The 26,632-nt window shown below is 42.8% G+C and overlaps 1 protein-coding gene across 2 annotated transcripts in view; it reads right to left on the reverse strand.

Moving 5' to 3' along the window:
* Nucleotides 1-26,632, reverse strand: part of grid1b (glutamate receptor, ionotropic, delta 1b) — a 528,466-nt gene that overhangs the window by 11,620 nt on the left and 490,214 nt on the right. For both annotated transcript variants that reach the window (XM_074663093.1, XM_074663094.1), the window contains exons 11-15: nt 25,626-25,700; nt 25,200-25,542; nt 21,792-21,930; nt 8,005-8,200; nt 6,804-6,970 (exon numbers count right to left, since the gene is read on the reverse strand). In XM_074663093.1, coding sequence (XP_074519194.1) covers nt 6,804-6,970; nt 8,005-8,200; nt 21,792-21,930; nt 25,200-25,542; nt 25,626-25,700 — 920 coding nt within the window. The remainder of the gene's footprint in view (nt 1-6,803; nt 6,971-8,004; nt 8,201-21,791; nt 21,931-25,199; nt 25,543-25,625; nt 25,701-26,632) is intronic.

Raw genomic sequence — 26,632 nt, forward strand, 5'->3', positions numbered from 1 at the left:
AACATGTTTTGGTTGTAAAGTTTTCACAGTGAGTCTGAGCTCCAGTCACCAGCATCAGCAGGTTTTTTCAGAACCAGAACCAGAACCAGAAATCCTTTATCAATCCCAGAGAATGTGAGTGAAGTGTTGCCTGAGTTTTTTGAGGACTAAAAACACGTTTTGGTGAATTTCCGTCATGTCAGTGTTTGATTGGCAGCGGCTGACAGGTTGAGTTAATCCCTGAGCGCTGTGTGTGTCTGAGTCAAAGCTGAAGTTTCCTTCATCAAACCCACTGAAGTTTTCGTCACGTCTGTGGATGTGTTGCTGAAACGGGTCAGTGAAGGCGGCTCGATCAATCAATCGATCGATCAAACGTGATCTTGGGCCCAGCTGGGAGAGGTATGAAGTTTATCACCTGGTTATCTCCTCTGAGGTTGGTTCAGGTGGTTGTTTTTATTTTGCTTTAACCAAACAGCAGGAGGTGCTTTTTAACCCTCCCTGAGTCTCTTTGACTAAGTGTGAAATGAAGCTGCCTCCTGTGTTGGCGCTTACATAAGTGACCCCGCTGAGTGAGTCGTCCTCAAAAACAACTCGTGTTTACGGAAGAATCATAAAAACACTTTAAGGAGATAATGAAGTGAGCTGTGATGGATTCAAAGAAGAAGGAAACTTCAAAAAGTAGATTAAAATGATTTTTTTATTCACACCTTTCATTCATTTAAGAAAACTGTGAAAACTTGAAATCTTATCGAGTGTTTTTCTCTTACTTTAAGTAAAAATTGAACTATCATTCTTGATATGAGCCACATTCAGCTGGTCAGTCCAGTCAAAAGTCTTATTTTAAGTTATTTAAGGACAAAAATGAGGTCTGATTAACAAGTATAAAAATCTGCCGATGGAGTAAGAAAAGTTTCTTGAAAATTTGCTTGAAACTAACAAGAAACTTTCCTCTTGTCACATGGGCAGATTTTTTTCAGACCTCATTTAGTTTTTAAATAACTTGAAATCAGACATTTTATAAACTCTGCTCAGGTGAATGTGGCTCAGATTAAGTCTAAAAAGATATTTTCTACTGTAAACAAGACAAAAACACTTGATAAGATTTATTGCAGTGAAGCCACACTCGAGACGCTCGTCAACGTCCGCGCCCTGAAACACGTCAACACTCCCTTCAAATGGACGTATCAGTCGTAGCCCGGCTCTCAGCAGGATCCCGCTCGCCTGCCGCTCTCGTTACGTTGAGTTATGGAGTTAATTAAGCAAACTCTTCCACGACCACCGAAGTCCAATCTGCTTTTAGCCGCAGTAAAATCAGAGCCCAATTTGCTATATTTAATCTGCTCGGCTCAGCGTGAACACGTTGAAGGTCAGCCCGCTGCAGCTCCCACCCCCCGCCCCCTGAAACACCCCGAGGACAAAATAGTTTCACAGCACAAATGAGCAGCAGAGGCAACAGAGTCTGCAGAGGTTATTAATGGCAGGATTATGAAATGGAAAGCTGAGGGTGGAGGTAATACGGCAGTTATGGGACGAGGTATTAAAACCACGGTTGGGACTGTGGAGATAATGCTTTTCTCACTGAACAATGGCTCTACCCTCCATTTAACACTCCGACACATTATCCCAGGGTGTCCCCGGGCGCTGCGCAGCCAGGACGCCGCAGGTCGCCGGACGCCTGCTGAGCCAGGCCGAGGTCCTGGGAAAACGCCATCAATAAAAGGCGGTTTGCCTCTGTTCAGGAGCAGAAATTAATCCCTGACTCATTAAAGAGGAGGTGTGAGGAGCAGAGGGAGGGGGAGGGATTAACAAACCGCCAGAAAAATCAACTCAGTCACAAAAACACAGACTCCACTCTGTGTTGGTCTGTTTCCCTCTAAAGTTTGGGAGCAGGGCGGAGGATTCAGACTTTAACAAGCTGCGATATCCAAACAGGAGGAGAGCGTGCAGGGCAGGGCCTCATGCAGCTCTCTGACTCCTGGCTCCCTGTAGATTTGAAAAAAAAAAAAAAACTATTAATGAAATAATTTTTATTTATAATTGTATTATTAGATAAATATTTGTCTCATTATTTATTCATTTTTTAAACTTTTTGCAATTTTTCAAAATTATTTTTTGTAAAAGTTTTGCAAATTTAGGACTAAAAATACAATTTTTTTTAAGATTTTGCTAATTTTTAATTTCTTTTTTTTTTTTTTTTTAATTTCTGCATTTTTCCCCCAAATTTTTTGAAATAATTTAAAATGGAGCAAGTTTGTGAAAAGACAGTTTTTTATATTTTTCTGCAAATTTTTGAAATTTTAAAACAATTTTAAAATTTAAAATATTTTGTATTTTCAGCCATTTTTTGTATTTATATATTTTTTAAAAAAAATCACAAACTTACTGAAACATTATATTATCCATTTATGAACTTTATATTACATAGTTTTCTAAATTTTTAATATTTGAAAATTTATTGAAAATAAAAAACTGAGACATAACATGTACAATTTTATAAACACAAAATGTTCTTGTTCAGCTAATTATTCACCAGATTTTTAATATGTTTCAAATTTATACACTTTTGTCTTTATTGTGAAGATAAAGTAGATTTCTGAATAACTTTTATCCAGGTGAGCTAAGGAAAAATGGCTCCTATGAGCCAAAGGTTGCAGACCCCTGGTCTAGGGTCAGACGAGGTGAACGTGACGTCAAGCACCCTGAAAGCTGACCTGCAGCCTCAGCTTAGCGGTGTGGCTGCTAACGCTTCATGCTAACGTCTCTATTAGCTGCTGGGATCGAACCTCGCAGTCCCTGTTTCTGTGCGTCTCTCCTCAGACTCGACACGTTTCTCAGAGCCCTGCTCACTGAGGAGGTCATGATCGTGTCCTCAGACTTCAAACAGTCCACGGCGTCTCCAGCTGTGAGCGGCGGCATGAAAAACGGCCCTTCTTCTCAGTCCGCGCACAGAGTTCAGAGCGGCTCCTCGGGTATGTGAAACCCCGCTGCTTTTCAATCCAGACTCCAAATCACAGAGGCTTTCACACCTGAGAGGCCAGGTGCAGACACCCCGCTGAGTCAGGAGACACTGAGAGCAGAGGCGGCGAGGAAAACGCCGTTTCATTGAAGCCCAGCTGGAGGCTTTCAATGGAAGGCTTTTAATTTGAAGGGGGGTCATTTCCTGTGAAGAGGAGAAGTCAGCTAAGAGAAGAAGAGTGGTGGACTGCCGGCTGCCTGTCTGATTCCTCAACTCCTGAAGTCTGTGAGGCTTTAAAGGAGGAGTTCAACATTTTTCAACAGTGTGGCGAGAAGGTTACTTCAGGTCATGTCAGACATGGGAGTCCAGCAGATCAGATCATTCAAAGGGTGATGAAGGCATAAAATTTAGCACTGATACTCTCTAAAGGAAACCCTTTATGGGAAAAGGTGGTATCCACTCAAAATTTAAAAGATGGTGACCATTTTTTCAAGATGGCTACCACCTCCTTTGAACATTCATTAATGCATCTGGAAATTCATCGTTTTTTCTGGAAAAAGGCAGCAAGGAAAAATTAAAAATGGCAATAATTTTTTAAGAATGATGCCATACCTAGGTGTCTAAGATCTTTTTTCAAAAATCTCATGAATCTCATCTCAAAATTTCAGAAGAAGGCGGCCAAGGTGGCCATCTTTAAAAATGACTCCCATCTTTAAAACCGGTGTGTTTAGAGATCGGGTCTGCAGGAATTTCCGTTACTTGTTCATAAACACAAAATTCTTACTTGGCTCAGTGCCAGCTGCAGCCCACACCCACAGCCTCCAACCAAACCTTTGTAAACACACTCACTAGCCCAGCAACCACCTGTAGCATCATGTTTCTACGTGGGAGAAACTTGAGAGCTGTGCACCAAACTTAGCATGTTAGCACAAGCTAATTACAGGTATTTGACTCATTCCTGGTTAGCATTAAGCTAACTCATGTTGCTGCTAAAAGCGAGTGAAAGTCGAGCCAAGCTTCACCCTTGTTTAGGAAAAAGCTTTATCATTTTAGCGTTTCGTTTCACTTTGGTTGTTTTTCTTCCTCCTTCTTCATGCTACGTTCGCTATGCTAGCTGCTCTGATTAACTTCTTTCACTCGCAAATCAACACGCAAAATCACATGTGCACTGTGATTGGCTGTGGTACCACAATTTTTCTCCGCACAGAAACATCCTGATGCAACCAAAAACATCAACATCCAGGCAGAGGAGGGGGTTGAGGCAGACACAGACACTGACACACATGTTAAAAGGCCCAGAAGTGACGACATCTAATTTTTGAGGAAAATCCTGAAGACTCTACCTTTAAGGTCTTTTTAAAAACAGTGTCCCTCAAGGAGTTTTAGCGCTAATTTTTTTCACTTATCTGCTTCACGATGAGAACTTTTTAAAAGTTACTCAAACCTCAGTGATTAAAAACAAAAGTGCTGTTTCTTTAATCTGTTGCTCATCAGACGCTCTGCTCGTTGTTTCCTCTCTCTGTGAAAATAATGATGAAAATATGAAGTTTCTGTGTTGATTATAAAAAGTTTGTCCACTCGTCTCCTCCTCACACCAACTTCCTGTCTGCTTCCTGCGAGCGGATCAATAAGAGACGGATGAGAAAGTTTTCGCTCTGACTCCTCGCTCGGTTAATTCATGATGTAATAATGCGAAGATTTACTAAATGATCTACACCGTTTTTAAAACTCGCTCTGGGATTAATTTGTGTTTGGGAAGAAAAGAGGAGACGAGGTTTCGCTCTGCTGCTCGCTGATTTCATCTGACGCTCACTCCGGAGAAGATAATTGAATTTCTTAAAAATTTCCAGCCTTTGCAGAGACATCTGCTCACAGAATCAAGTCAGTAATTAGCCCACGTCCCTGTGTTTACACATCTCTCTGTGAATAATCCCTTTTGCTCCTCGGCAGCACGCTTTAATACCAGCTTGTTTCGCGCGAGCTTATTTGACTTTAGCGTCGAGTGCTCTTATTGATTTAACGCTGCGTAAATCCGCCTGCAGGAGGTGTTTCCCTGCTCACATGTAAACACCTTTAACACCCGCGGTGCTCCGACAGGTTTGGAGTGAATCAGCGTGACTGCGTTCATCCTACAGTAAACCTGTTGTCTTGTTAACATAAAGCCCTGTGTTGTAATTGCCTCAGAGAGACTCTTCTCTCATATCAGAGGATTTACAGGCTGATAATAAAGACTGAGAGTCAACAAAGAGGATCAAACTCCTGACAAAAGCCTCGCAGCCTCATCACTAACTCCACGTCAGCGCACAATCAAAGCAGCAAAGCTTTCAACTAAAGTCCTGATCAGAGCCCGAGAATCAAAGTCTGAGTTTCATCATGTTTTTTATCCGTTAATGCTACAACCAAGCAGCTCACTGTAACGAACCCCTCTGCTCCCAGCTCTCAGGCCCAACACGCTGCAGCTGTCAGGTTCAGGGAGGAGACGGAGCGGGACAGGAAGAGGAGAGCCGACAGCGCTACGAGCTGAAGGCCTGATGACGACGGGACTGAGACGCTTTAGCATCAACCAACGTGTTCACACCAGACCGAAAGATCCAGATAAACACACTGGGCTGATTTTATTTTTCACAGAAAAGCTGTCATATGGTGATTTTTATCTTGATTTTATTGTTTTAGCTTGTATTTGTTTTATTTATTGCTTGGCTGTTTGTCTTATTGCATGTTTTTATTTATTTTTACTGTCTGCTGTTTATTTTTATCTGTGTTTACTCTTTATTGTGAAGCTCACTGTCACTTGTTTTGAAAAATGCCATATAAATTAGAAGTCGACCGATATGGGTTTTTTGGGGGCCGATGCCGATGCTTTCCAAATTTGAGCAGCCGATGCCGATATGCATAGCCGATTTTTCCAATTTGATATTCAGTGCGATTGTTAAATAAATATATATTAATCACATTTTTGTGAAACGCAGCAATTTCTGAGCAACTAAAAGAAATCTATTACAACAAGTCGTGTCCAGTCCTCTGAACATTTATTCAGCTTTCAAAACAATGACATATTTTGTCTGAGTAAACACACAATGTAACAAGCAGTAGTAAACATTCACACTCTTCTTAAAATGTCAAAAAAGAAATTTAAACTTATTAATATAATTTGAACAAAAGTATGTAATGTATCCAAGTGGTTCCACAAGTTTGAGGTGCTCATCTTTTTTGTGCCTGATCAAAAATTGCGTCATTTTATACAACGGATCAAAAATCGGCTTTTTAAAAGAAAATACGGCCGATGGCCGATAGAGACAAATGTCCAAATATCGGCCCGATATATTGGTCTACCTCTAATATAAATAAAAGTATTGTTATAAAATAAAAGTATTTAAAGTTAACACAGCGAAGGTTTTAGGATTAAACACAATAGTATTGTTGCGTTTCAGCTGCTCGTTTAAACTGAAACGGCGATTTAGTCGACCTAAAACGCAAACTTTGAAAACGGCCTCCACAGTGGATTTTTCTGGACACCGTTGCCGTGTAGACGCTGATGTCACGCTTCGCTTTGCGCGTTGGTTACTACCCTGCTGCTCAATCTATGGCTGTCTTTAACAAAATGAGCATCTGCTGGATCGACCCAGCTCTACTTCGGAGGAGATCTATGAAAAGCTGCCTCTGGACAAGACAGTTATAGTGACACCTACAGGCCTGGCGTGCTTACTACAGCGTTTCTATGTGAACACAGATTTCTTTCTTTGCATTTTTGCGTTTTGGGATGAAACTGACCCTTTATTAACATATTGAGACACACCATCCCCCTTTGTACCCCAGGTTAAACTGAAAACAAACATCTGTCCGTGCACGCCGACGTTTGACGACTTACTTCTGGGAGAAGAGGTCTCTGTAGGGGCTGCCGTGCTGCATGGCGATGCCGTAGCCTTTGCTGCTCAAGCTGCTTCCTGACACGGTGATGGTGCAGTCGTCGTCCGTCAGCGCTGCGTACTCCAGCACCGCCATGTCCCACAGGAAGGCGTAGGGGCTCTTCTTCGCCTGCGGACACACAGGGGAGAAAAAGGAGCCTGTGAAATACACGTTTGCACTTAAACAGTGTTTGTGTTAAAGCAGTGTTTGCTAAGCTACGTGACAACGTGCTGTGATACTGAGCGCTGAGCAGCTTCAGCAGAGAGACTTCAAGAGGACAAACCAGGACAGACACGTTCTCCTCACACAGATCCGGCTTTGAGGAGCACCTGAGTCCTCTCAAAGTAGACCAGACTAAGAGAAAACCATATCTGCAACTTAAACAGCATCAAAACAAACACATTCTTCGAGGTCTTGATAAGTTTCTTCCAGAAACTCTGTGTTTGGATGCACACCTCCCAGTGTCTGCTCTGATAACGAAGCTGCTGCTTTCTGAGGGTTTCCTCTGTCGGCGCTGGTTTAATGATAAACATGAAACTCCACGATTCAGAAACAGACGCAGGAAGCTCAGCTCTCTGTTAGCTCTCTGTTAGCTGCAGTCGAGCTGTGATGTTTGGGAGAAGCACTCGTCGGTGTAAATAAAGGTGATTAAAATTAGTCAGTGAGTGTGTGAGAAAGAGTTTCAGGGTTACTGTGGGGGGAAAACGTCAGAGCGAACGTGCTGGGATGTTTGTCATGCAAATGACTGAATAATGGAGGCGCTCAGAGCAGATTTGACTGTGGAGCTAATTTATCATCAGCTTTTTGGGAGATCTGTGTGCATAATAACACACTGCATTAACACACACACACACAGACACACACACACACACACACACACACACACACACACACACACACACACACACACACACACACACACACACACACACACACACACACACACACACAGAGCTTTGCTAATTGTGGTGTTCTGAAACTGCAGCGTGGATGAAGTAATGTGCAAACAGGAGTGTTTAATGTTGTCTCATTCTCTTACATATGATCAGTGTGTCGTTGCTTTCAGCTGCTGCAGATGTAAAACTCCTGACATTAGGATTCTTTAATGTTTATATGCATGCATTTTTTCTTCAATATTTATTGTGTCACAGACAGAGTCTCACCTTGCGTATGCCTTCAGACGGGCTGGACACAGAGTAGTCCATGCCGTTGTTCTTGCTGACCGTCCTCCACAGCTCGGCGTACGTGCTGTCCTGCTCCAGAGGGTTGGTGCCTTTGTTCCTGAAGTAGTCGTAGACGGCCGAGTCCCTCACCGTGCCGTAGTCCACGTCGATCTGCCTCGCCAAGTCCTGGAACGACCTGCACGACACATAAACATTTTCATTTATTTAAATTGATTATTTTTTCCTGTGGAACATCCAGAACAATAATATTTAACTGTCTGTAAGGTGTCTCCTTTTTACAAATGATTTTACTCAAGTGTGTGCTTAAATATTCAAAGTTATTTTTTTTCTTTTTTAATACATGATACATCATTTAGATGTTTTATAATTTAAAAATATGAAATATATATTTAAAATCATATTTTTTTCAAAATATTGAAAAGTTTTGCAGAACTTTGAACAAAAAACAATAATAAAAAATTAATAAATAAAATAGAATTGTGAATAAACACAATTTGGACACTATAATGGGGTGTTTTAAAGACACCCTGGGGGAAAATAAACCCCTTCAGGCTACACATTTTTGGAATTGCAAAATACTCTAAAACGTGGATTTAAATTAAAAAAAAAAAAAAGATAATAATAAAATAATAATAATTACAATGATATAATAATAATAATAATAATAATAATAATAATAATAATAATAATAATAATAATAATAATAATAATGATGATATAACAAAATAATAAAAATAATAATACAATTGTGAATAATAGCATAGACACTCTGAGGGTTATTAAAGACATGCATGGGGTAAATAAGCCCTTCAGAAAACACCAAACAGTGTTTTTAAACCTCCTGCAACTCTGAAAAAAAAAAAAAAAACCTAACACTTGGATCTTTATTTTGCAGAATTTAAAAAAATAAAATAACACAAAAAAATTGGGACCCCTTTAAGACTCTTAAAAAAAAACCCCAGGGAACAATTACCTGTCATGATGCACTAATTCATCAAAACCAAAATGAAGGGCGATCAAACATTTACACTGTACCTCTGCGTTTTTTGCGTGTACACAGTGATGCATGTGTGTTTCTGTATGTATGTTACATGTTTGTCTGCATGTCTGACATGTTGCATGACCTGACTCCTCAGCACGTAAAGATACACAGTCCCTGAAGTCCATCACGTCAGCACAAACTGAAAGTGACGAACACGCTTCTCGTTGAACTGAACCCCACGTTTGTGTATCAGCTGCTGTTGATGCTGTCACATCCTCTCATGCTAGCTGGCTTCAACAGACAGACGAGACATGAAGCGTTAATGCAGCAGCTGCTGGCTGCCTGCTGCTGGCTGCCTGCTGCGTGGACACGCTGATGGGACGTCAGGTAGTCTGTCAGAGGGAGGTCTGCGTCTGGGTCTGGATCACTGAACCCTCAGAGTCTGAGGAAGTGTTACTGATGCTGGTTTGATTTCCACTCTGACACTTTTCAAAGGAAGTGAGGTCACGTTATAACTCCACTGTGTCTATTTAAGGATGAAATATTTGCAGAAAAAGAGGAAAATCTGACGCTTTAAATGCTTCAGACATGAATCAGTTTTAGGAAGATTTCATTGGCTGCAGTAAAATATTGAAATCTTTATTCAGCTTGTTGTTTTGTCCTCTTCAGCCGTGTTCATTTAGCTCCAGCCTGAAGGAATAAATCAGCACATGGAGGCTTGTTTCTGCTGCGTTGGAATTAGATTTTCTCTTAATGTCTGTATTCATTTCTGTCGTCTTGAGGAGCTGTGGGTTCAAAACAAACGCGCTCCGCTGCTGTCAGGACGGCGTGGACTGAGACGTTAATAACACGGCAGTTTTAATTACATAATTGCAGCGCGGGTGGAGGTTAGAGATGAAGTCTAATTGGATTTCACAGCAGGAAGATGTATGGAATACAAACCAGGCTGAGCGGCTTTTTGTCCCTGGAGGGCAGCCGTACGTTTCAGGATCATCTTTCAGGGAGCATCATCAACAGGCGGCGATTCATTCTTCTGAGATTAGCTTCATATTTCTCTGCGGGCGCTCGGAGCTCATCAGGAGCTCTTACTCGACCTGTTCTTTGCTCCTTTCTCTGTTCATCTGCCGTTAAATCTTTCTGAGGCCGTTTTTTATTTGTTCAATCCTTTGTGGAAACTCAGGTAGGAGCTCAAAGCGCCTGGCACAGGTCACCAGATCATCCAGATTCAGCTTTTTATTCCTCTCCACATGGTGCACGCCTTACTCCAGCAGGGTCCAGATCCAGAAACGCTCTATGGTCAGCCTTTAATCCCTCAGTGACTCATGCCAATCCCACTGACTCGTGCCAATCTCTCAGTGGCTTATGCAGCTGAGTGACATGCACGAGTCTCTGACCACTTGCCACAAGTCGAGGAGCATTTGCCATGAGTTGCTAAGGAATTTTAATGAGTAGCTAAGCAACTGGCACAAGTCACTGGAGGATTGACATAAATTGCTGACGAATTGGCATGAGCCACTGAAGGGTTGCCACAAGTCGCTAAGCAATTCCCAAGAGTCACTAAGGGATTAGCATGAGTTGCTGTGGGGTTGCCAAGAGTGGCTAAGCAGTTGGCACAAGTCACAGTGCAAGCTCTACATGTCACTAAAGGGTTGCTACTAGTCACTTAGTGATTGGCATAAGTTGCTGTCGGGTTTCTAAGAGTGACTGGGCACTTGGCAAAAGTCACTTAGGGATTGTCATGAGTGGCCGAGGGACTGACACGAGTCGCTGATGGACTGGCATGAGCCGCTGTGATCAGTGGCATCCATTGGCTGCTGCTGGAGGGTTGACATGAATTGCTGAGGCATCAGCATGAGCTGCTGAGAGGTTGCCACTAGTCACTGAGAAATTCCCATGAGTCACTAAGGGATTAGCATGAGTCGCTGTGGGGTTGCCAAGAGTGGTTTAGCAATTGGATAAGTCACAGAGCAAATGCTACATGTCACTGAGTGGTTGCCAAGAGTCCCTGAGCAATTGCCATAAGTCACTCAGGGATTGGCACGAGTCACTGGAGGACAGACATGAATTGCTGAGTGATCAGGATGAGCTGCTGAGGGACTGGCTACAAGTCACTCAGGGATTAGCACGAGTCACTGAGCAATTGGCACAAGTCAATGAAGGATTGGCACAAGTCACTGGAGGATTGACATGAGCTGCTGAAGGGTTGCCAGAAGTCGCTGAGAAATTCCCATGAGTCACTAAGGGATCAGCATGAGTCACTGTCCAGTTGCCAAGAGTCCCTGAGCAATTGGCACAAGCCACTCAGGGACTGGCTACAAGTCACTGACGGATTAGCACGAGTTGCTGAGTGGTTGACATGAGTCGCTGAGCAATTGGCACAAGTCAATGAAGGATTGGCACAAGTCAATGTTGGATTGGCACAAGTCAATGATGGATTGGCACAAGTCAATGAAGGATTGGCACAAGTCAATGAAGGATTGGCACAAGTCAATGATGGATTGGCACAAGTCAATGAAGGATTGGCACAAGTCAATGAAGGATTGGCACAAGTCACTGGAGGATTGACATGGTTGCTGAGGGGTTGCCACAAGTCACTGAGCAATTCCCTTAAGTCACTAAGGGATTAGCATGAGTCACTGTCCGGTTGCCAAAAGTGACTGAGCAATTGGCATAAGTCACTGTGCAATTACTTCATGTCACTTAGGGATGGCCATAAGTCACAGAGCACTTGCTACAAGTTGCTGATGAACTAGTACGAGTTGCTGTGATCAGTGGCGTCCATCGGCTGCTCTTGGATCCTACTGTCACTCGATTTCTTGTTCACAGTCTGTCCTTTCTTTGCTTCGATTGTTTTGGTCGGAAACTTTCTTTGATTTGTTGACTGTGGATAAAAAGGAACTAACAGGCATGTCTGACTCTGCTCCTTTCTTTACAAACTAATTCTGCACAACAAAAAACTTTTTGAAGTCTATTCCTGTAAGAAACTTAGTTTATAAAAGAAGTTTCTGACTAAGCGTTAAACTAAAAACAGTCCACACATGCTGCAGATTTGTTTTCTTCTCCACTTTTTGCCTCTTACATATGATGTTTACTGCAGCAGCAGCGCTCGCTTTGGACTAAACATCATAAATAAATGCAGAACATACACAACAACAACAAACTCAATAAACTCCTGATACCCTGCAGTGAATTATTTAAGTTTCTGTGTTTCAGAACAAACTTTTCAGAACAGTTGTTTGTTGGTTCAAACTTTCCCCTGTTCTCCTCCGTCTGTCTGTCTCCCCCTCCTCTCGGCAGACGTGGACGTGGAGTATTTCAGGTCGGCGGTGATTTGGGGCCACTTCAGACCAAATGACACCGTGTGAAATGAACTGAGCTGAAAAAGAGGAAACACTCCAGTTTGAAAAGCTCCGACTAGCACGAAAAATGGCCAAGACAAGTGGTCATTCTTCAAAACACTGTTTCCGAGTACGGCCCTTCAGAGAGGGGCTATTTTTTACTCTGCTGGACACACACCAGCTCCCCACACACACACCGCACATAAACACCACCATCAGATCTGTAAAGAGTCTAATCTGGCGCTCGCAGCTCTTTCTGTCAGCTCGCCGTCGATCAGCTGATTGAAGTCTTTGTCCCTCGTCCTGATGCGCAGACGCCTCTGGTGTGCGATGCTGAATTATCCGTTTGCATGAACGTGTGATTCTGTGTTTGCTGGGATGGAGTCAGCAGCCTCAGGGTGTTTTTCATGAGCGCGGCTCTTTTGGTCGACTCTCCTCTGAATGTTTTCACCACATCTTCACTTTGTCTTCTCGTTTCCACGCAGCTCCTGCAGAACTTCGCCGCTTCCCGTTCCCGTGCAGTCCTCTTCACGTCACTTTGTTTCGCTCGGGCTGCTGTGCGTGTTTTCAGAGCCGTGATGAGTTCATGAGGAGCGTTGTGTTTTTGGAGCTCATGAATATGAAAAGCGGTGTTTGCTCTCATTGCCTTGGACACTGTTTGGCCTGCGGCGCTCAGTTTAGCCAAATGTGCTCAAACTGAATATATTAGAAGTTTTTCTCCCTAACTCAGAGTCCGGTGGAGTTAGCTGAGTGTTAGCTTAGCTTTCTCTGCTCCTCAAACTTCCTGCTCTCTGTGAGGAAAGCTCAGCGTCTAATCAGTTCATCAGCTGATCTAAAGTTGATCGAGTGTTTCCAGGAGTCTGTGAGGACGTAGCTCCAGGTGGTGAAGACGTCTTCATGAAGGATCATCCCCCGTTTCTGTCTCTGTCCCTCTCCATCCGTCCCCAAATGTCCTCAGAGTGATTCAGATCAGGGGAACATCAGGATGGTCCAAAGACTGAGCTGGTTCCTCTGGAAGAAGAAGTCTAAAACCCAGCCAGTCCCACACAGACCAGGGCCCTCAGTCATGAAGGAGGCCCCCTGCAGACATTGTAGCAGTTTGCAGCCAGAGTCTCCGCAGTAGAGACAGTGAGGGATTCTGGGAGAATCTGAGTGGAGCTGGGTGACAAAAATAATATATATATATTTTTTTACCTTTGAGAGTCTAATCACTTCCTGACTCTACCTCCTGACATATTTTACAATCCCCGAAAAAAATACACGATAACGTCAGCTGTTAATCATCGTTAAACGTGACATAAAACCTTGTTTTTAACCTCTAACTAATGAAAACGAAACTTTTCAGAAAAAAGAGGACTTGGATACGCTAGAATATCTAGCTTGTGTATATGTGCTTTGCTTAAATATTAATAATATTAAGAAATACAAGAAGCCAATGAATTCAAATTCTTGGGAGTCATTTCAGATCCACAGCTCAGGTTTGATAAACACGTGAAGAAAATAGCTAAATCAGTAAAAAGCAATTCAAACTGTTTCAAATGAATAAGGCAGTACATACCAATTCAGGCAGCTCAGATATTCATGCACTCTATGATCTTTTCTCACTTCTCATCCTGCATGACAGTTTGGGCTCAGGGTTCACCTTCAACAATCAAAAGTCTGTCATCCTAATATAATAAAACCCTTAAAGTAATGGACAACAAACCTATCCGTTGGCACCACTGCCACATTTTGAAAAAATACAATCTATTGAGCTTTGAAAGCTTCATGCAGTTTTCTTTCCTTAAATTAGTTTTCAAATGTATCAATGATCTTGCCCCTGAACCCTTATCCACATTTATCCAAAGGCAGAACAGCGGCAGAGTTACAAGAAGCAAGGTGAGTGGAAACTGTCGCATACAAAAATGTAAGTCAACATTTGGACAGTCAGCTTTCTCTTTTAAAGGCTCGAAACTCTGGAATTCATTACCAACCGAAATCAAATTAATCACAGACTTAAAACTCTTCTCTACAAAGGTCAAGTGTTGGCTAAAAGCAAATCAGAGCTGTGATCATTCTTAGTTTGCCAAATTTTTTTTTGTATTTATTCATTTTGAACTGGGTTGTATAATAACTTTTTCTGATGTGAACATGTATTTTATTGTTTTGTAAACTTTTTAAAATTATTTTATGCTGTTAAATATTGTACATTTTATGACTTTTAAAGGCCCAACTAGGGACAAGAGTTGGAAATTAGCATTTACTATAAACTCTCTGTGCAGCACATCAGATTCATACTTAGCGATGGAACTTTGTTAAACTGCATCGTCCCTATTAAATAAATAAATTCAATTCAATTCAATTATCAAAATGTGCCCATATGCGGTCATAAATTAACAAGTTTCTTTACAGATGGTTTTAGGCTCCTGAGAGGCTACAGATCACCCAGAACTAAAAAGAAATAAAAGTCTTAATATGAGGAATTTAGCTTAGAGCTGTGACAAAAAAGAAATCTTGTGTGTGTGTGTGTGTTTTTCAGATAAATGATTTGCTTTCAGTTTTAACATGAGTGAGTGTGGGTTGCAGATGTAGATAAATGACAGGAAGTTCAACTGCGTAAGTGAAACTGTGGTTTTGAGAAAAACAAGGCATAGAAGAGAGGAAATTTAAAGAAGGTCTGTCTTTACAAAGATCATGAGTGTATGCGTCTGCAAGTGTCTGTATGTGTATGAAATAATCCCTTTTTAGGTAACCTATCGATGTCCCTGTGTCCTATTGGAGAGCAACGTGAACGAGCACAGAGGCGGTGATGTGGCGCATACCAGAAGACAACGTCTCAGACGAGGAAATGACATGTCTAAATTAGGTGGAGCAACAAAGTAAAAGTGTTTCACGAGGGACAAGAGAGGTTGGTCTTTTACCCAGTGAACGTCTATGATGAGGGAGAGGTTAACAGAAACACAGATCTGTTGCACATTTTTCGGCTTGTAATCAATAAATCTCAGTATCAAATTGAAAACTGAGTCGTTCTTCGTCATCTCTTATCATCATCAACGAACACCAGGAAACAAGGTGAGAGAAAAGCACCTTGTTTTCCAATAGATACAAGACAAATGATATCTTCAGATCACCACAACAATCAGATGTGAGAAACATTTCTACCAGGTGGATTAATTTTTTAAAGTTTGACCACAGCCCATCTGGAATGACTGGGGAGATGGATTTTTTAACCTATACTGCAGCCAGCCACCAGGGGGAGCCTGAGCAAGCAGACGTCCATTTTTTTCTTTACAGTCTATGATCAGGACGTCCAGGTTCAGGTTTTTCTCCTCAGAGAATCAAACTTTTTTCTCCTTTCAGCGTCCCATGTTTGCTGCTCTCTGAAAAAGTCCAAACGGAGAGTTTGTGGCGTTGAAGGAGGCGGGGCCTTCGAAGACATGTTTTCTTCTTAAAGCTCTTCTCTCTCAGACGGCGTCTGATGGCGGCTCCAGCAACGGCCAATCAGATCCTCCGGCTCTGCTCTGAGGAGATGGTTTTGGGTCTACCTCTGGACTTTTTGATCCCTAACCCTCAGGATCTTTGGAGAAATCCAACATGGCCGTCTGACTGCTTTAACTGGTATTAACTTTAAATTACTGCTATTTTTGTCTCACTCTCATTTTTTACTCTTTGTGTTTTAAAAATCTACTCAAAACTTTCTAAAAATCCAACACAGGAAAATGGAAATTTGTGCGATTTTTCTTTTTGTCTTCCCGTCCAAACGTCCTGATGATTCCAGCTCTGCGCGCTGAAACCGTCATGACGTGATGATTCAGAGGAAGATGAGCGACAAAGACACGGGCAGAAAAGACCGCAGTGTTTCCATTCATCTTCCTGTGTGTGTGTGTGTGTGTGTGTGTGTTGAAGTGTAGTAGTGACAGGCCTTGCGTTGTGTGTGTGTCAGGAGAAGACGACTCTCCGGAGTGTGAGGGGCTTTAAAGAAGTCTGCGTTGTATGCAAATCTCCACTTGAGCATTCATTGAACGTCCATAAAAGCAAAGTCTTGTTCGTAGCATTTGCTCCTGAATGAATCACCCTTCACGCAGCGAGGCGCCGGGAGTTACTGATGAAAATGTCAGCTGGATTTGACTCTGACGGAGGAGGAGGAGGAGGGCGCGTCACTGCGCAGAGACGAAGTGTCTGCTGTGAGTCTTTAGAGGGGATGATTCTTTATTCATGCACCAGATAAATAGACAAAAACAGGATGATGTAGCTGCGTTATTGTGGAGAGCGTACTGGTGCGTTCAAGCCTGAGAGGAGTGCAATAATTCTCCGCTCACACACGCCGCCGCCGAGCTGACGGGAGGCTTTCAAATCAGAGTCTGCTGCTGTGGCTGCGGCGCTCCAGCTCCACGGGTTTTCATCCTGATGTAAAAGCAGAAAGTCCTGTAAACGGCGTGGTTGGATCTTTGAAGATGGGATCTGAGCGAGCTTCAGGTGGAACAGAGAGGAGGGTGGCTGCAGATAAAAGATGCTCCTCACTTTGATGTTTGTGATGTTTCTGACTCTAAACGCCATGAAAACAGGGAAAAAAGTGATTTTTCTTCTTTTGATCTTTTTGCCTGGAACTTTGGCCTCGAGGCAAAAACTTGTGTGTCAACACTCAGAGGTGTGTGATAAAAACGCTTTAAGGCGCTGATGCTGGGTGAAAGTTGACTCAAACATCCTGAACTTCAGATGTTTCTCGTGTCACGATCTGCGGATCAGAAGTTCAGGTGAAGGTAATTTCTTCTGCGAGTTCACCAAAAAAAAGGAGAGGAGAGAAATGAGACAAGCGCCCTCTGTTAATCTCACAGAACAGAAGATTTAAAGAGATGTTTTCCTTGCCTAGCCAGCAGGGGGCGACACTGTTAGTCCATTTCTCTCCCTGGGCAGGAAATTTAGGTTTACAGTTTGGAGAGTTTGCAGGACACTCCTCTCTTTGGAAAGCTTGGAAAGTGTGTTTGCTAACAGGATGTCAACAGGTGTGTTTCCTGTAGATCGTCCTGCAGACTGAAGCTTTAGCAGCTCAGGTTACTGAAGCCCATAAATTCATAAATAAATAAATCAAACCAAAGAAAACTCTTTTGGAAAAGTCTGTATCTTCTTAAAATTTAATTAAGATGACATTTGTACAAGACGGCCACCATTTTTATTGACTATTCAGCGATTCATCTGGAAATTCGTCACTCCTCTGGAAAAAGGCAATATCCTCCAAAAAATAAAAGATGGCAATCATTTTTTTAAGAAGGATGCCATTTCTTTTGAATGAAAAACACAGGAACTTTTTTCTGTCTGTACTGGGATTTTGTAGGAAGTAGTTCAGCCCCTGCACACGTTTTGTGTTGTTTCCTTTGACTAAAACCAGAACAGATCCATAAATTACCGAACGGTACCGTCCCACTTTTTGGTACCTTTCTGTTGGGGTGCATATCTCACATCTTAAATCTTAGGTTGTCACCACACGGTGCCACCTTCACTGTGTAGATAGGTTGTGTTTCTTGTCTTCTTGTTGATATCTATTTTTTTGTCCTTATATTTTCATGTTAAAGATTCTATATTTCTCCGTGCTTACATTTTGATACTTTTTGTCTATACTGTCCGAAGAGAGGAACAGTATTTTTTTTTTTTTTTCTGTTTGTCCTCATATCTATAGAAAGTTGACAACAAAAAACTTTGAGTCTGAAAGTCTTTGAGTCTTGAGACTTCTCTATCTGTCTCTCTAACCCCACCAGACTCCTCAGATGTCTGTCTAACATGAGTCTGGTTCTGTCCGAGGTTTCTGCCTGTTAAAGTTGTTCCTCTCCATTGTAACTTGCTAAATGCTGCAGAGCTCTGTCCTCATGGTGGATTAAGATAAGATCAGACTCCTTATCTTGTCTTGATGTTGGGTTTCTGATAATAAAATTTTATTAACATTTACAGATCGACCTGTGAATGTTTTTGTAAAGTGTCTTGAGATAACATTTGTTATGATTTGGCGCTATACAAATAAAGATTGATTGATTGAAATCTGGATTGAATCTTGAATCTGGAGAGAATGGTCACTTCCTGTGTGACAGCAGCTTCTCTGAAACAAAGCTCGGCTGTTCTTTGTAACAAAGAGACACATGCCAATCACAAAGAAGACGAACTGTTGGATGTCTTCATCGTTGATCTTTGTTTACTGTGTCGCATTTTTCTTCTTTGTTGGATTTATTAACGAGGTTCACTGTGTCACGCTGCTATGGCGACACGCTATTACTTAGCTGATGCAGCTATCACCATCCAGCTGACACGCCGCCTACTAGGGATGGGTACCAAATTAGGTACTTTAATAGGTACCAACCAAATAAAAACGTAAAATCAAAAGGTGCCATGTTTAGGTACCCAACGCATCTTTGTGACTGTGAGAGAAGAGTAGGAGATTTTCCAAGGTGCACATGAACACAGCATTGCAAGGTTAAATATTGAAGAATAAATATGTTTAATTGAAAAAAAAACCTTATTATCAAACAAATTGATATTTTTATCACATACACACAAAAAAGTACCAAAAATTGGTACCGTTGAGTACAGGTACTGATTGCCAGGTACCGGGCGTTGGTACTGCATTGTTTCAAATGTGAAAGGTTCCCATCCCTACCCCCTACCACGAAGGACATGGTTGGCTGTGGAAACACAAACAGGATCAGGTTTTACTGATCCAACCCGGACCAAACAGCTCTGATCTGTACCGGACCATCTTGGACATGGGGCTTTAGATCGCTGCGTCTGAGCTGACAGGTTGTGGAACAATCATCCAGTTGTTCTGCGTCAAACGCGTTGCTTTATTTTCAGAACATGAACCGATCTGACCCTGAATCTGCGATATGAGTGTGTGTGTGTGTGTGTGTGTGTGTGTGTGTGTGTGTGTGTTTGTGTGTGTTGCTAACAACAGAAGCTAAACTGTTGACAGCCGTTAGCAGCGGTCGCAGATGTGACTGTTCCAGTTTAAAGTGAGCGTGTTAGCGCTGCGTCTGTTTGCACCTGAGGCCATGGAGCTGTGAAACGGAGCTAATGGAGGAAAATCTGCACCGTCAACAAAAACAACTGAAGATGAAGAGGAGGAGGAAAAAAAAGACTGTTTCTGTCTCAAAGCGTATCTGTCTCATCTATAGGATACAAACACAGCCGGGAACTCTGCGTCCTCCTTCCTCCTGCTTTTGTTTTCACCTCCTGCAGCTCTGCTTTGATTCAGAGTTTCTCCCTCTAAAAGCAGGAGCGGGTCAGTTTGCAGGAGAGGCTCTGTCGAGGTTTGAAAGCCTTTGTCTTTTAATCAGAGCGTGCAGTTAAAGCTTTCTGCAGAGCTGCAAAAACACTTGACCTCCTCCCTAAAAGTGAGGATCAGGTCAGCGCCTCAGCAGGTGGAGTGAGAATACCTCAGAGACTTTCTGTTTCACATGCATTTAAAACTTGAACTGAAAATATTCGAGCTGTGTTTAATCCCTCCCATCGTCCACTCCAGGGCCAGTTAACGCCCAGATGAAGAGCAGTGTTACTCTGTGCAGACTCTGTAAGGTGATCCATCACTCCTGGAGCCTCTTTAAGATTAATAATCAGCCAAACGTGAGAGAAACTCCCGAGGAGTCACGGGCAATTAGCTCCGTGTTGCTTTGGAGAGGCGGCCGCGCCGAGTGAGTCACTCATCTCGCAGGGAGGAGGATCACAGACGAGCCATCGCTCAGATTCTCCTCTAATGACCTGCCCACAGAGCCTGACCGGGTCCATCAGTTTGGAGGCTAATTGTACACAAAGAGGGACGGAGCGGGCGGAGGGATGTTTGTCAGCTCCATCACTGAGGCAGATTTTACCGACACTGGCAGCAGAAAACAACAAGTCTGCATGTTTGTGTCCAGATAGTAGAGATGATTTCAAGAGCCAAAACCAACTGTCACTCCTTCCTCTCCTCCTTCATCCTTCCTCTTCCTCCTAACCCTCTGTTTTGAGGATGAAGAGGAAGGGGAAAAACACATCTCTTAGATGCTTCATCATCCTCCCAGTCAGTCTCAGTCTGACGTGGTCTTTTCCTCCGTTTCTTCTCCTCCAAAGCGTACACGTTTTTACAAAGTGATGATAAAATGACGTCAGATGAGGGCGACACACTCACAACAAACAGACTTTATCACCATGGACTGCATTACATGAGTAAGCTAGGAAAAGCTAACGTTAAGCTAACGTTACAGTATTCAGAAGCTATATTCTGTAGCTTCTGATTACTATAACGATACTTTATCATAGCTAATGTAGCTAACACAGCTCATAGTAGTGAAGTCTGTTTGCTGTGAATGTGTCGCCCTGCTCAAACATCAATGTAGCTATTATTAGCTGCAGCAGTTGCTATAGCGACCTTAGCTAGATTGTTAGAATTAGCAATTTAAAAACACACCCAACAATTCAAACATGGTTGATATTTACCTGGAGTAGCAAAGGATTGGATATTTGATTAAAAAACTAGATAAGCAAACTAATAAAACTAAGAGCTAAGGGGAGAATAGGGATTGGCCCAAAGTTTCCAATCTGCTTCGCAAAGATGCTGTCAGTGTTTCAAAAAGTTAATACAGAAATGGTATTGATAGAAGCTGTGTGAGTCAGCGTCTATTTTGTGGATCTACGGTTTTGTAGCAAGTGGATCTTTACAGGATGAGCTGGAGGTCCAGTTAGTTTTTCGCCATCCATTTATTCATCATGCTTTCAAAACTGTGAGCATTACAGCACAAAAAAAGGATCAGTCCGTAAAATGTTACTGATGCACGCTTTACGGTAGGCAGTGGTTTTATAACCAGTGTATGATCTGTGAGTTGGAAGAGCAGATAAAGTGTCAAACTAACGTGCTAGCAGAATTTTTTCAATCATAAAACAAAAAAAAAATATTATGACCGTAATCTGTAGTAACATCCAACTGCCACAAGATGGCAGCAGCTACTTGTCTGAATCTAAGAAAATTTAATCCCAAACTGGGGCTGATTTGATGAGTAAAAGGAGCAGAGGTCAGATTTTATACAAACTGTGATTCTTCAGGTCTTAAACTTTATGAGATTCTGAAATTAAATGAAACGCTGTCGCTGTAAAAACGGTTTCTCCACATGGATAAAAAAAGAAGGAGCTACTCATTCTGTGAAGTCACTAAAACCCTGGAGTCCATAAACCTGATCCTGCTGGACTTCCTGTGGACTTGACTCTGACCCCGGAGCTCATAAAGACTGAATTAACTTCGCTCAGACTGACGGATGGAGACTGAGCCGCGGAGAATGAGTCCCAGGAGGAGCTTTATTTACTGTCAGATCATCCCTGATCCCAGCAAAGCCCAGCACACCCAGCTGCCTGTGAGTGTGTGTGTGTGTGTGTGTGTGTGTGTGTGTGTGTGTGTGTGTGTGTGTGTGTGTGTGTGTGTCTGTGTGTGTGTGTGTGTGTGTGTGTGATTGTCTTACTTGATTGCGTGGTCCATGCGTGACACGGTGAGGTACGCTGCCAGGTTGGCGGTGTACGACGAGCACACGATGAGGGTGAAGAGCCACCAGCTGCCCATGACGATCCTGAGAGCCACTGAGCCAACCACTCCGTCTCCACCTGCACACACACACACACACACACACACACACACACACACACACACACACACACACACACACACACACACACACACACACAGACACACACACACACAGATTTATGATTGCTCTCAGAGTCGATGTGTGTTGTGTAGCATGCGTTACATCACACAGGTGTTAACGGACACCTGCTGCAGGGATCAGACCTGGGAGCTCTCAGGTACCGCTCTGCTCTGGGGTGGCGGGGACGCCACCTGCTGCCCGCTCCAAACAGCAGGTGAGCAAGGTGCTTCATCACAGCGAGCAGAGCGGCCGCATGGCGAATCTAATCACATCCCGTTAGGCCTAAAAGGTTTCCCAGGCAACCTGCCAGACCATAATAGATGCAGCTGGGAGCTTCTGCTGGGAAACCGTGTGTGTGTGTGTGTGTGTGTGTGTGTGTGTGTGTGTGTGTGTGTGTGTGTGTGTGTGTGTGTGTGTTTGACCCTGAGTGAGGGCAGATATTAAAGACACCGTTTTAAAAAGGAGCAAACTGAGGACGTTTCATGAGCCAGACTTTGAAAAGAGGGAACATTTAATTTGAGTCGTTCAGGAAAAATGGAGCACACTTCCCTGTGATGGCTTTCATCGTGTTTTGAGAAGTTCTCTGTGTGTTCTGAGCACGCTCCACCTGAACACAGACTCTGAGCACGCTCCACCTGAACACAGACTCTGAGCACGCTCCACCTGAACACAGACTCTGAGCACGCTCCACCTGAACACAGACTCAAACAGCATGAAAGGGAAGACAGAAGCTAAGGAAGAAACCAGATCTCTACAGGAGGAAGAAGAAGAAGAAGAGAAGCTAACAATTGTCTGGATATCTGTAGCATCTAATACTGATATTCAGATCTGTTTGAAGTGGAAACAGCGCCACCTTTTGGCCTGGAGTCTCACTCACACTGTGGTGAAGATGTGACTCTGAACAAGGTGTGTGTTTGATTTGGAAATGAATGGAGAACAGATCTTCTTTTTAACTCAACTTTTCTTTGTTTTAGCCTTTAGCTCATTTTTAGCCCTTAGCCTGTGTTTTAGTCTTTAGCTTGGGTTTTAGCCTTTATTTTGTATTTTAGCTTTTAGCCTGTGTCAAGGCATGATTTTTTAGCCTTTGGCTCATTTTTAGCCTTGAGCCTGTGTTTAAGTCTTCAGCTTCGATAGTAGCCTTTATTTTGTATTTTAGTTATGAGCCTGTGTTAAAGCCTGTGTTCTTTTTTTAGCCTTTAGCTCATTTTTAGCCTTGAGCCTGTGTTTAAGCATTCAGCTCATGTTTTAGCTTTTAACTAGTGTTTTAGCCTTTAGCCTGTGTTTTAGTCTTTGACTTTGATTTTAGCCTTTATTTTGTATTTTAGCTATTAGCCTGTGCTGTAGCCTGTTTTCTAAGCCTCTAGCTCATTTTTAGCCTTGAGCCTGTGTTTATAGCTTTTAACTCATGTTTTAGCCTTTAGCCTATGTTTAAGTCTTAAGCTTGAATTTTAGCCTTTATTTTGTGATTTAGCTTTAAGCCTATATTCTAGCCTGTTTTTTTAGCCTCTGGCTTATTTTTAGCCTGTTGTCTGTGTTTTAGTCTTTAGCCTGTGTTTAAGCCTTTAGCTTGAATTTTAGCCTTTATATTGTATCCTAGCTTTAAGCCTGCCTTTTATCCTATTTTTTAGCCTTTAGCTCATTTTTTTGCCTTGAGTCTGTGTTTTGGTCTTTGACTCATGTTTAAGTCTTAAGCCTGTGTTTTAGCTTGGATATTAGCCTTTGTATTGTATTTTAGCTTTTAGCCCGTGTATTAGCCTTTAGCCTGTGTTTTAGCCTGTTTTTTTGTTAGCCATTAGCTCTTTTTTTGCCTCGAGTCTGTGGTTTAGCCTTTAGTTCATTTTAGCCTTTAGCTTGTTTTTTAGCCGTTAGTCTGTGTCTTAGCCTACAGCTCGTGTTTTAGCCTTTATTTTGTACTTTAGCCTACAGCTCCTGTGTTAGCCTTTAGCTTGTGCTCTATCTCTCTCCTGTTTCTCTTTCTTCTGCTCTTCTGTCCTTTTTCTGTCTGACAGTTAGGCTCCAGTGTCCACCATCACTACAAAATTAATCACAGAAATCATAAAGAAATCGAAACTTCATCAGCCAGCGTGGTGTTGTCATGGAGACTTAGATGTGCCGTAAATCAATCTGGTCCCGATCAGGAAGCTGAGAAGTAGCATTTAGGAACAACCTGTGTTGATGTTAATAATCTCATTTTAAAGTGTGGAGTAGGATCAGGCAGACATTTCTTGAGATGCACACTCATCAGGCTGTTTCAGTTATTTCTTTGGAGAGATTGGAGAAAACTCAAATATAAAAACTTTTTAAAAAGACTTTTTTTGAAAGTGACAGTTTTTTGAAAAGCAGGGACATTTTGATTAAAGAGAGCACGTCTGAGTTTAACCCCGAGTCCAAATGTTGCCTCTCCTCCTCTGTGCTCTGTGTTTGATTTCTTCAGGCGATGCAGAAAAAGTGGATGTGATTGGCCGTCCTTGAATTATGAAGCATTTGCCAAAAGAAATCAAACAGAATTTGCAGATTCATCCGTTCCCAGGCTGAACGGTTAAATTCAGCTTTTACTGGAGCTTTCTCACCAAAATATAAATAAAGGAGTAAATCTCTGGGTTTAAAGGATGACATGAAGACGTCTCCATTAATAACACACATACACACGCCTCGGTTCACCAAGTTCAGCGCTTCACACAGAGATTTCCTGGAGCTCTGCTCTGTAATCTAAGCCTTAATTCATTTAAGCACTTTAAAGTTTGATGCCCTTGAATCTTCTTCTGTTGAATATTTCAGACGCTACAAATCCTCCTGTGGTTATTGTTTCTCTTCTTCTGCTGCCGTGTAATCCGTGTAACAGCTCTGAATAAAAACTCCTCAAAATCCGCCTTTACAGAGCAGATAATCTTCCCTTCGCTGTGATCAGGCCTGATTGATGTCTGCCAAACAGCTGAGCGTCTAAACCGGGAAAAAGTTTCAAACGCAGCAGCTTTTCTCATCAGCTGGCGTCTGAACGCAGGGGGAGGGGCAGGAAGCTGTCACAGCAGGGTGCACGCCGCGGGAAGTAGACCTGGAAATGGACGTTTTCAAAGATCCTGATCCTGTTATCTGAGCAGTTTGTGCACGCTGAACCTTTAAGACTTAAAACTGCCACCCTGCGTCCTTACCCTGCGTCCTTTCCTCAACCACCTTTCCTCCACCACCTTTCCTCCACCACCTTTCCTTGACCACCTTCCCTCTCACCTTGCTGGACGAATGCTCCGTAAACGATCCAGATGGCGCTGTTCAGAGTCCCTGACCCCACGCCGCTGGAGGACTGGCTTGGCGGTGCATTCTGGGAAGACGACGACCGCAGCGCCTGTAACCTGTTCAGCAGGAAGATGAGCACTCCCACCACGGGGATGGCGGCGGCGATGCAGGCCCAGACGGCGAGGTCGAAGGGAGCAAAGAGCGAGAAGATGTTGATCTTCTCCTCGGGTTTCTTCAGCAGGATGCCCACGCTGTAGTCCAGGTAACGCTTGCTGAAGTCGACCACGTTCTCCCGCTCTGGCGTGATGGTGATGGCGGACACCGCCAGGTCGGCTCTCTGGACGAGGAAATGGAAAGATCAGGAATCTGCAGCGTTTGGTGTTTGGTTTTATCTGAGCTGAAAGTAAAGTCTGGTGTTACCTTGTTGATGAGGTCACCGATCATGCCGTTCCAGGACCCGTTGGGCAGCTGTGATCCATATTTACTGTCCCCAACCTGGAGGAAGAGGAAGAGGAGGGGTTAGAGACTTTTAGACGAGAGAAGTCCTCCTGAAACAAAAACTAGAAGCTCAGCGCTTTCCTAGAAAAACAAATCAGAGCCACCTCTGTGGTGGAAATGGTTAAAATCTTTGGTCAGGATGAATTTGACACCAAGTCAGGAATTTAAGACCTGGATCAGGGGTGGTCAACCTGCGGCTCGTGAGCCATGTGTGGGCCTTTGGTCCATTCATTAAGAATCAGTCCATTGTTGTGAGTAGTGGTGTGCAGATCGATCTGAAACATTGACAATCATAACTTGCGCAATACGATTGATACCTAAGTTTCAGTTTCTTTTCCCTGCATGCCACTCTGCCCCTTCCCCTCTTCTCCTTTTCATATGTAAGGGGCCGTTACATCATCGTACGTTTTTTGAGGCCAAAATTCCTCCGTCACCGGCGCCGCCATTGGCAGCCAGAGTCTGTGCAGTAGAGACTGTGAGGGATTCTGGGAAAATCTGAGAGAAGCCAAGTGACAAAAATTATATATATATCTTTTCTATCGAGAGTCGAATCACCTCCTGACTCTACCTCCTGACGTGTTTTACAATCCCTGGAAAAAAACATGAGAACGTCAGCTGTCAATCATCGTTAAACGTTACGTAAAACCTCGTTTTTAACCTCGTATAACTAATGAAAACTAAACTTTTCAGAAAAAAGAGGACTTGAATACAAGTCAGCCAAATGATATCTTCAAATCACCACAACAATCAGACGTGAGAAACATTTCTACCAGGTGGATTAATTTTTTTAAAGTTTGACTACAGCCCATCTGGAATGACTGGGGAGATGGATTTTTAAACCTATACTGCAGCCAGCCACCAGGGGGAGCAGTTTTTGTGGCTATCTCTCTGAGCTGAGCAAGATGACGTCCATTTTTTTTACAGTCTAT

This window comes from Halichoeres trimaculatus, unplaced genomic scaffold (assembly GCF_033239565.1).
Source record: "Halichoeres trimaculatus isolate MK-OKI-2021-1 unplaced genomic scaffold, fHalTri1.1 fHalTri1_scaffold_23, whole genome shotgun sequence".
Classification (NCBI taxonomy): Eukaryota; Metazoa; Chordata; class Actinopteri; order Labriformes; family Labridae; genus Halichoeres; species Halichoeres trimaculatus.